Source organism: Vicia villosa, linkage group LG2 (genome assembly GCF_029867415.1).
Source record: "Vicia villosa cultivar HV-30 ecotype Madison, WI linkage group LG2, Vvil1.0, whole genome shotgun sequence".
Taxonomy (NCBI): domain Eukaryota; kingdom Viridiplantae; phylum Streptophyta; class Magnoliopsida; order Fabales; family Fabaceae; genus Vicia; species Vicia villosa.
The window spans coordinates 401,980-412,847 of NC_081181.1; the positions used below are offsets into that span (position 1 = coordinate 401,980).

The following is a 10,868-nucleotide window of genomic DNA, read 5'->3' on the forward strand; positions in this document are numbered from 1 at the left end:
CTCTATATCTTTTAATATTTTCTTTTCTATTTTTTTTAATTAAAAAAAAGAAAATAAATGAAAGAACACGAACAAAAACTCCATCTCCCAAAGCCATATGAACAAAAAACACGCACACTCTGAAAACTCCATCTCCCAAAACTATCTCGCTTTGCCGCTCCACCGCTCCGCCGCTGTTGCCACCTCCATCGCTTACAAGTTAGTTTCTTCATCTTCATCTCTGCTTTCATCTCTGCTTCACCTTCATCTCACGAACCCTAACCCTCTTCATCTCACGAACCCTAACCCTCTTCATCTCACGAATCCTAACTCTCTTCATCTCACGAACCCTAACTCTCTTCATGTCACGATTCTCTGTTCGTGTTCCTCATCTTCTCTATCGTCTCCTCTGATTTTGTTTGGACCTAATATATATTTTGTTTTGCAGTTGAGGTACCAAAGCTTCTGGAGGCTTCCTCTATTCATCTGCGTACGATTATCTGGGTACGATTCTCTTCTCTGTTCGTGTTCCTCATCTTCCCTCGTCTCCTTTGATTTTTTTGACCTAATATATATTTTGTTTTGCATGTGAGGTACCAAAGCTTCTGGAGGCTAATACGGTAGGGTTTCTTTTTGACCTAATCTATGTTTAAACAAATTCTACTACTGATGTTTGGATAGTGTGATTTGATGCATGTTTTGTTTTGACCTAATCTACTGAGGGCTTCATTTTGACCTAATCTATGCATTGTTATATCTGTTGTTGTTATTTATGTTAGATTTTGTTATGGTGATTTGAAACTGAGAGAGGCACTGAGTTTATGTTAGATTTTGTTATGGTGATTTAGGTTAGATTTTGTTAGGGTTGAAAACTGATGTGGATTTTAGGTTGAGAAAGTATGTTAGATTCAAGTTATAACTGCTATTTCCGTTATTTGACTGTTAGTATTGTTAAATCTAAAATTGATTTTCTGTTTGGGACGAAATCAGAATGCTAGTTATGCTTAATATCATGAATTGAATTGAATTTCTTGTGATTATTAGAAGAAATTCTTGTTATTATGATATGTGTATGTGTATGATAATTTATGAATTTTACTCTGAAACTCTATTATGCTGCAATATACTATAGATTATTCATTTGAAGGAAGTTTGTAATTATGTATTTTTTGTTTGTTTGTTTAGGGGAGGAATATTCTTGAAACAGATCATCCAGAAGGTCCTTTTGGCACTAAGGTCAGTGTTCTTACTTGTTTCTGAGCTCACTTAGATTTGTGTTTGTTGCTGCTTTCCTCTGTGTTGGATTAGATCTTGCTAGAGTTGATTTTGACATGTACTTTGTAGCGGAATGATTTGTGTTTGATGACCTTTAAGTAGAAAAGTGATTTTTGGGCAAAACTAATCTTGCTAGAATGATATAACTGATTCTTGGCTTGGGATTTGGGACTAACTAGTAACTACTTTCAATCCACAATACATATATAACTTTAGGATTCAATGTTAAAACTGATTGTATGTTTTAGTGACTTGATTTGATGAACTGATGTGCCACTACTATTGTGGCTGCTGTTCATGCTACTACTTAGTAGTTTGTTTCTTAAATTTTCTTGCATCAACTTATATTGGGTCCTATTAATGTTTGTGCATCTCGTAAGGAAGTGTTGCTTATGTTGTAATTAGTTGTTATTTTTATTTGGCGTAGAATAATTCAATTATTGAAATGTCTACTTTAAGTTTCGGTATCTGATATATATATAGTCTGTGCTATTGTATGTACACTTCTTGCTCTTAAGTAGCCATTCAGTTTACATACTTTAAGTTTCTATCAGTATGTAAACTAAAAATCATGAAGCTGTGGAAGTTTCTTATGCATATTTAGTAAATGTAGCAGAAAGAGAAAGAAAATATTATAAAAAACATGAAATCCTCCTTCTGGTATTTGTGTGTAACTGCTACTGAAGGTTACTTAAAAGGCAGCATTTGTTTGTTTCAAACACAGGGCTATTGATTTTATAAATCTGTTATGAATTTGCGTGACTCTGTTATGAATTTTATAAATCTAATTTTGTGTATTATTAAGTTGCATAGCATAGCTGCAGTGTGGTTATTGATTTCTTTTTGTTATTGATACAGCTCAATTCCCTCAAAGGAGACGAAGGAAAGCGACAACTGCATTTTATTTGTGTGTGACTCCATTTCTCTGTTTTAAGGTAACAATTTGTGTTCTTTTAGGCTTCACCATATAAATTTTAATACGTGGTAGTATATCTCATGGAATGTTTTGATTCATATGTATATGATTATATAATTCCGTTGCCGTCTAAAAATGAATTTTATAAATCAGTAATCATGTTAGTGCTTTTCTTACCTAATTAGTTGTATATTAGGTATATAATGTATATACAATAATTCTTGCAAAGATTCTGTCCCAGTAATTCCATTTATATACAATAATTCTGTCCCAGTAATTTTTTGGTTGCTCAGCACATGTTTTGGTACTGTTAGTGCATTTTTTTATATGAATTCAGTTTTGAATGTGTTATGTGTTTTGAATGTGTTATGTGTTGTGTTTCAAATATATAGATTATCAAGCGATGGACAAAGAGTGGACTAAATTACCGTGGTTTAGTCAAGAGTACATCAACGGTGTTACTCGATTTTTAGACTTTGCCTTCACTAAAGGAAGTCCTCAAGGAGGTGAACTTCTATGCCATTGTGCTAAGTGTAAAAATATATATTGGAAAACCAGGGATATTATTAGGGATCACCTAATAGCCAAAGGTTTTCTAGACGGTTATGACGTTTGGGTGCACCATGGGGAGAAACTACAAAGGTCTATGGAAATTGGTGATGGGATGGAAGATCAAGATGGATCACATGATGACATTCCTGGCTTATTGCATGACATATATGGAGATAGGGCAGAAGCACACGGAGTTGATGAAGGTCCCAATGACGAGGCTAGAACGTTTTACAGTTTGATTAAAGAGGCGGAACAAGAACTGTACCCTGGATGCAAAGACTTCTCTTCGTTATCATTCACGATTCGACTCTACTTGTTGAAATGTCTCCACGGCTAGAGCAATACGTCATTCACTGCCCTATTAGAATTATTGAAAGAAGCAATGCCTGATTTGAACATTCCGGAATCATTTTACAAGACAAAAGCCATGATAAGTGGTTTAGGCCTTGATTATAAGAAGATAGATGCATGCCCAAATGATTGCATGCAATTTTGGAAGGAGCATGAAAAGGACAATTCTTGCACTATTTGTGAAGCTTCACGGTGGAAACAAAATGCTGCAACTGAAGGATGCGAGTCTGAGCAACCCAAAAATGACTGTAGAGTTCCTGCAAAAGTTTTGAGGCACTTTCCGTTGATTCCTAGACTACAAAGGTTGTTCATGTGTTCAAAGACAGCTGAGTCAATGAGATGGCATGAAGAAGAGCGCTCAAAGGATGGAAAATTGAGGCATCCTGCTGACGGTAAAGCGTGGAAGGACTTTGATGAGCTCCATCCAGATTTTTCTAGTGAGTCCCGCAATGTAAGACTTGGCTTAACGAGTGATGGGTTTAATCCATTTAGGACCATGAGCTTATCTCATAGTACATGGCCTGTCTTGATGATGGTATACAACACACCACCTTGGCTGTCCATGAAACCTGAATATACAATGTTGTCATTGTTGATTCCTGGACCAAAATCTCCTGGCAACGATATCGATGTTTACCTCCAACCACTGATAGAGGAGCTAAAGGAGTTATGGGAATCCGGCATAGAGACATATGATTCTTCAATGAATCAAACTTTTCAAATGCGTGCAGCTCTTCTGTGGACAATTAGTGACTACCCTGCTTATGCTATGTTGTCGGGATGGAGCACCAAAGGAAAATTGGCGTGTGCTTGTTGTAAATCTAACACCAATTCGTTATACCTCAAACACAGTCATAAGATGTGTTATATGGACCACCGTACCTTTTTACCAAGAACTCATTCTTGGAGAGACGATGTCAAATCATTTAACGGAGAAGAAGAACATAGAACTGCACCATCCATGTTAAACGGGGCTGAAATTCTTGAACTCTTAAAAGATTTCAATAATGAATTTGGGAAGAAAAAGAAGAAAGTTGATGGCCCGTGGAAGAAGAGGTCAATTTTTTTTGAGTTGCCTTACTGGGCTAAAAATACATTGCGCCATAACTTAGATGTAATGCACATTGAAAAAAACATATTTGATAGTATTGTTGGAACTCTTTTGGACATCATGGGGAAGACAAAAGATCATATTAAAGCCCGTTATGATTTGCAAGAAATGGGAATTAGAGAAAAACTTCATCCAAGGGAGATTGGTGGAGGACGTTCAGAGTTTGCAAAAGCGTGTTTCTCAATGACTCCACACGAGAAGTCAATTTTTTGTGGAGTTATAAAGGCTGCCAAGTTACCAAATGGGACTGCATCAAATATTTCAAAATGTGTACAAGTTGGTGACAAAAAAATATCTGGTTACAAGAGCCATGATGCGCATTTCATGTTACACTATTTGTTGCAAATCGCAGTAAGAAGCACAATGCCCAAGGAGGTGGCAACCCCACTAATTCGTCTTGGTTCCTTTTTCCGCTCTCTATGTCAGAAAGTTATACAAGTGGAAGATTTAGATTACCTAGAAAATGAGATTGCAGAGATACTTTGTCAGTTGGAGATGATATTTCCTCCAAGTTTCTTTGACATAATGGTTCACTTGCCTATTCACCTTGTAAATGAAGTTAGATTGGGTGGTCCTGTTCAATTTCGATGGATGTATCCCACCGAAAGATACTTGTGTAAACTTAAGAACTATGTCCGCAATAGAGCTTATCCTGAAGGTTCTATTGCCAAGGGGTATCTGGCTGAAGAAGCTATAACATTTTGCTCAAGGTATTTGCATAGCAATGTAGATACAAGGTTTAATAGGAAGAGTCGGAATTATGATGTTACCGATTCACTTGAAACAGATCCAGATGATTACTTTACAACTGCCGGTCGTCCTTTAGGGGGGGCAGGCAAACCCTTTCATCTTGATGTGAAATCAAAGGATGATGCCCATCGATACATCTTATTCAATTGCAATGAAGTTCAAATTTACATCAGGTAGTACAATAACTATTTGTCCTCCTATGTATTTATCTACTAATCCTAAGATTAGAGATATGTTAACATATAATTTGCTGACTTTTGTAGTGAGCATGATCAAAGTGTTAATTCAAACACTAACAAAAGGAAGTGGACCAAGGCCAAAACTCAAAGTAAAGAATTTAGTGAATGGTTTAAAACTCGTGCCCAGAATGATGATGTGCCATTACAACTTGAAAAACTTTCTAGAGGTCCTAATTTTGTTGCAAAGAGGTATCCAGGTTATGTCATTAATGGATATAGGTTCCATACTAGGAAACGAGATACAAATCGCAAAACTCAAAATTCTGGCGTAACTTTAGTTTCACTAACTTCAAGTTTCGCTAGCTCCAAGGATGGAAATCCTAGGACAGAATCCATCACATATTATGGAACCATTGTTGATATAATTGAGTTATACTACTATGGAAATTTCAACTTTGTATTGTTTAAGTGCGATTGGTTTGAGGTTGAAAAAGACAAATACGGACTTACTTGTGTGCGTTTCAATAAGAAAATTTATCAGAATGATCCATTTGTGCTACCTTCTCAAGTTCATCAATGTTACTATGTCCAAGACCCTTTTGATCCAAACCGGCATTATGCTCTGCAAACAGTTCCACGAGATTTCTTTAACATTGCTGACCCGTCAAACTTACAAGCTGAAAGTGGAGAAAATAGTGATGGTGATGGTGAATTAAATTGGGTTAGGGAAGACATACCTGCAACAATAGCTGAAACACCTTATGAAATGAATGAAGCTGAAAGTGATGGAGAGGATTTTGATTATGATGATACCCTATTTGATTTCATGGACTAATGTCAATCTATTTCATTTCTGGTGTAATACATTTCTTTTTTATTTTCCATTTGAACTTTTCATGTATTGGTTTTATGAGCTGTTTTCATTAGGAGAATGACAATATCATTAGAATTTCTGATGTAACTGATTGGATGTGTTGAATCTATTTCATTTCTGTTTTTGTAAATCCACTATGTTTTGAATCATATGTAATTTATCTTCATGTCCAGTAATTTGTGAGTTATTGTTAACCGTTTGAATATTGCAAATTAGTGCTGATTGGTTAAACTTTGTTTCTTTTAATATTTTCCATGTTAACAGAAAATGAAGAAGGTTTCAAACTTGCAAAAGAAGACGGCTGCCGCACAAAAGGGTGAACAAGTTACCGCCAATTTTTGGTTGCCTCTATTTAGATCCAGTGCTGAATTGGCTAAGAAGTATGATATCAAATGCGAGATGGTAAATAATAATAACCGTGAAGGAACTAGTAAAGTGGGCATCCGACCTCCTTTTGTGCCTGCATCTAGGGAACTATTCAACTTATCTAAGTTTGAAACTGCTGCTTCAAAGATTGATAGTTCGGCCGATGTGTTTTATCCAACCAAAATGAGGACAAGGCAGACAACTCCCAAAAAAGTAGGGGCTGAATGTACTGATTCAAGGACCATGCAGCAAGTGAATCCCAAAACAGGGCCTGAAATTGCTTCAAGGACCAGGCAGCAACTTGCTAAAAAAACAGGGCCTGAAATTGTTGATTCAAGGACCAGGCAGCAACAAGGAAATGATAAGCAGAATCCTTCAAGTGCAAGTGCAAAGCAGCAACAAGGAAGTGCAAAGCAGCAACAAGTTTCAAGTGCTAAACAACAAGTTTCAAGCGCTAAGCAACAAGTTTCAAGTGCTAAGCAACAAGCTTCGAGTGCGAATCAGAAACGTCCTTCAATTGCGTCTCAGCAACTTCCTTCAAGTGCAAAGCAGAATACTTCAAGTGCAAAGCAGCAACCTAAGGAGAAACGGGTGGCTGACACTGCTGATTCAAGGTCAAACCAGAATCGTATGAAAAGGGCAATGATAGAAGTCGATGGAAATTCTGGGACAGGGCAAGGAAGTGGCTTGAAGAAGACAAAACGAAGCCCAATGTGTAAATCGACATCAATTGAAGAATTCCTCAAAGAAAATGGGGAAAATAGTGAAGAAGATGAATGTGAGAATCTTGAGGAAGAAGAAAATATGATGGGTGAAGAGGAAAACACTCAGCAAAATGGAAGTAAACAAACTGAAGGTACGTACTAAGCTTCGTGTCATGCATTATTCTTTATTATTGTTTCATTCAAATTTATATCCCATGCTAATTATATTTTATCTAACACAGGGGCAAGTAAGAAAAGGACACGTGGACCAACTAAATGTTTGAAAATCCATGCTAGAAAGAGTGCGGATCGTGAAGAGGTGGTCTTAGACGATGATGGAGAACCTATTGGACCCAATGATCGAACCGTGACAGATTTGAGTTGTTTCCTTGGCACTGTCGCAAGGAATTCAGACTTGTGTCCCTTAGTTTTTACTAACTTCAAAGCTTTGAAGAAAGCAAACAAGGACCGTATATGGGAATTTGTCACTGTAAGTGGGAATTTGTCACTGTGTGAATCTAAACATAAGTTGTGTTCCTTATTTACTTGTCACTAATTTCCTTTTTTGTTGTAGGATAAATTCATTATCCCTGAAAATGGACGTAGAGCGGTTTTCTCTCGCATTAATGATGCTTGGAGGCGTTTCAAGAAAGATCTCAAAAAGAGTTGTTTTTTAAAGTACACTACTATGAGTGAAAGATTGAAGCATCGTCCCCAGACCGTACCTGAAGTTCATTTCAAGCAATTGATATCCTATTGGAAGAACAATAACATCCAAGTAAGATAACAATTAGCAATTGATCAATGCTGTCCCTAATATTTAATTCTGTAATTTAACATTTGCTGTCCCTAATTTTGCTGTTTCTGAATGTAGAAAATTAGCAAAATCAATGCTGTGAACAGAGCTAAGCAAAAGTATATGCATCGGATGGGCCCAACAAACTTTGCGAGGATTCGTGCAAAACTGGTAGGGTGTTCATACATCCTTCAATTTACAATTATGTATTGGTTGAGTGATTCATATTTTGATGTGTTTATTATCAACCAATGTAGCGTGCTAAGAAAGAGGACGGAAAGGAAGTTAGCCAGGCAGAGATGTTCATTGAGACTCGACAAAGTCGAAAAGGAAAACAGCCGGATGAGGAAACTTCAAGTGTAATTGTAAGCCAGGCAGATTATGCCTTTAATCAACATTTGCCTTTAATCATTTATTTTTATAATGTGAATATTTTCTAATGTGAATATTTTTTAATTAGTCTAAGCTTCAAGAATCAGTTCAGAATTCAACTGAATCTGAGACATTTAACTCCTTGTTTGGGAAAGAAAAATCTGGACGAGTTCGTTGCTATGGAAGAACAATAACACCTACCATGCTTAAAAGAAAAGAAGAAATTCTGGTTATTAAAAGGCAACATAATGATGAAGTGGCTGGCATGAAGAGGGAGATGGATGGTATGAAGGCGCTATTTAAGACAATGATGAAGCAACAAAACCCACATATGAGCGACGACGAGATCTCTAATTTGATGGCAAGTGCTATGGGCTGTTCCATTAGTTCTACTGTTGCTCCTGCTGATCCACATTCGTCTGCATCAACTCATATTCCGCATTGCGAACAGGTATACTCTAAACTACAAAAATTGCAGCATATGGCACTGTTTAGGGAACTGAATTATCAAGTGTTTTCTGAAATTGCATGGTTATCATGGATGAACAAGTGCATAGGGCACTGAATTAGAAACTGTATAGGGCACTAATTTGATGGCAAGTGTTTTCTGAAAGTGTATAGGGCACTGAATTAGAAACTGATCAATTATCAAGAATTAGAAACTGTATAGGGATCACATTAAGAAACTGAATTATCACTGAATTTCTGAAATTGTATGGTTATCATGGATGAACAAGTGCAGGGATCACATTAAGTGTTTACTCGAAATGTTGTTTCTGTGCTTTATTTTATAGGTCTAACAAAGTAGGGTGACAATGACAAAGTAGGTCTTTGGAGTGCATTTTTGGAGAATCTATTAAGATCTGTACTTGCTTGTTTAGCAAATCATATCTCTTAACTATATAGAAGTAAAGATAAGAATAGAACTCATATTTAAACTATTACATTTGGCTTAACTAGAATAAAAATGACCAAATGAAATAGAGTAAAAGTGGGTTCTAACTTAGGATATACTTACTGAATTCAAGCCCTTGCGCCTTGATGGACCAACTTGTTTAATTGATTATTTTATTTCAGTTTGTAAGAATTCTATATTTCCATTGATTGATAGAGATAATTCTTAAGTGAGTTCTTCTGTTTTATTTCAGTTTGTAAGAATTCTATATTTCCATTGATTTGATTCTGAAATATGTGTATGAAATAGGGAAACGATTCTGAAATAGGTGTATGCATGATTCTGGTGGTGATGGCCTAAAACTGTCTTTTGATTCATGATTCTATTTTACACAACCATGACTAGTACACTTATGAATGTTGAATGATGTTATGTTTATTGTAGGGTGGAGAGGAAGCAGATTGTGATGAAGATATGGAAGAAGCTTGTGATGATCATGAAGATGTGGAAGGAGGTTATGCTGAAGATGTTGAAGAAGGTGGTTGTTCAGAAGATGTGGAAGAAGAGCAAGGAGAAGATCAAGAAGAATAGTTGTTTTATGTTATCTAGCCCAGTTTTTAGAACTTTTTTTGGTTATTTTGGGATGACTCCATTTTGAGAGAAACTTGTGGTGGTACAACTTAAATAGTGTAGGGATCATGGATCAACTTAATATGGTTGTTTTGATTTTGAATTTGGGATGAAAAACTTAGTATCCAACTATTATTAGTGGATGAACTACTATTAATGTTAATTTTATTGTTAATTTAATATTGATATATATATATTTATACATATATATTTATATATATATATATATATAAATATATATAAATATATATATAAATATAAATATATATATATATATATATATATTTATGTAATGATACAGAAATAAACCGTGGCAGATAAATGGTTTAGAATGCATAACATGAAATAAACCGTGGCAAATAAATGGTTTAAAATGCATAACATATAACAACGGTTTTAAAAGTCACGAAGTTCGTTAAACTTGCAAATTTTATTATTTTGGAAGATTTCCGTGTGCTATACTACATAAAAGTATAAGTTTCTTAAACTTCCAAAATTTGGTCTTTTGGAAGATTTTTGTGTGTTATACTGCAGAAAAGTCAGGAAGTTTGTTAATCTTGTAAATTTTAATATTTTGGAAGATTTTTGTGTGCTATACTACGTAAAAGTCACGAAGTTCGTTAAACTTTCAAAATTTGGTACTTTCAAAGATTTTTGTGTGCTATACTACATAAAAGTCACGAAGTTCGTTAAACTTGAATACATTGGTATTTTGGAAGATTTTTGTGTGCTATATACTACATAAAAGTCACGGAATTTGTTAAACTTACATACATTGGTATTATGTAATATTTTAGTGTGCTATACTATATAAAAGTCTTGAAGTTTGTAAAACTTCCAATAATTTGGTCTTTTGGAAGATTTTCGTGTGCTATACTACATAAAAGTCACGAAGTTCATTAAACTTCTAAAATTTGGTTCTTTTGAAGATTTTTGGGTGTTAAACTATATAAAAGTCATGAAGTTCGTTACACTTGCAAAATTTGGTAATTTTGCAGATTTTCGTGTGCTATACTACATAAAAGTCAAGAATTTTCTTAAACTTTCAAAACATGGTCTTTGGGAAGGTTTTCGTGTGCTATACTACATAAAAGTTACGAAGTTCTTTAAACTTGGAT

The 10,868-nt window shown here is 35.3% G+C and overlaps 2 protein-coding genes and 1 long non-coding RNA gene across 3 annotated transcripts; all 3 read left to right on the top strand.

The window, feature by feature from the left end:
- The first annotated feature begins 212 nt into the window (after window positions 1–212).
- On the top strand, window positions 213–2,189 carry LOC131645745 (uncharacterized). Its single transcript, XR_009297177.1, has 3 exons — window positions 213–599; window positions 1,165–1,215; window positions 2,113–2,189. It is a non-coding gene; the product is annotated as an uncharacterized LOC131645745 (long non-coding RNA).
- Window positions 2,190–3,104: 915 nt separating this feature from the next.
- On the top strand, window positions 3,105–5,948 carry LOC131646040 (uncharacterized). The gene is made up of 3 exons (XM_058916210.1): window positions 3,105–4,036; window positions 4,220–5,107; window positions 5,198–5,948. The coding sequence occupies exons 1-3, from the start codon at window positions 3,105–3,107 to the stop codon at window positions 5,946–5,948; spliced, it is 2,571 nt and encodes an 856-aa protein (XP_058772193.1).
- A 306-nt stretch (window positions 5,949–6,254) lies between these two features.
- Window positions 6,255–9,711, top strand: LOC131646051 (uncharacterized). The gene is made up of 7 exons (XM_058916220.1): window positions 6,255–7,209; window positions 7,300–7,547; window positions 7,632–7,835; window positions 7,932–8,024; window positions 8,111–8,218; window positions 8,314–8,676; window positions 9,565–9,711. The coding sequence occupies exons 1-7, from the start codon at window positions 6,255–6,257 to the stop codon at window positions 9,709–9,711; spliced, it is 2,118 nt and encodes a 705-aa protein (XP_058772203.1).
- Window positions 9,712–10,868: the final 1,157 nt, after the last annotated feature.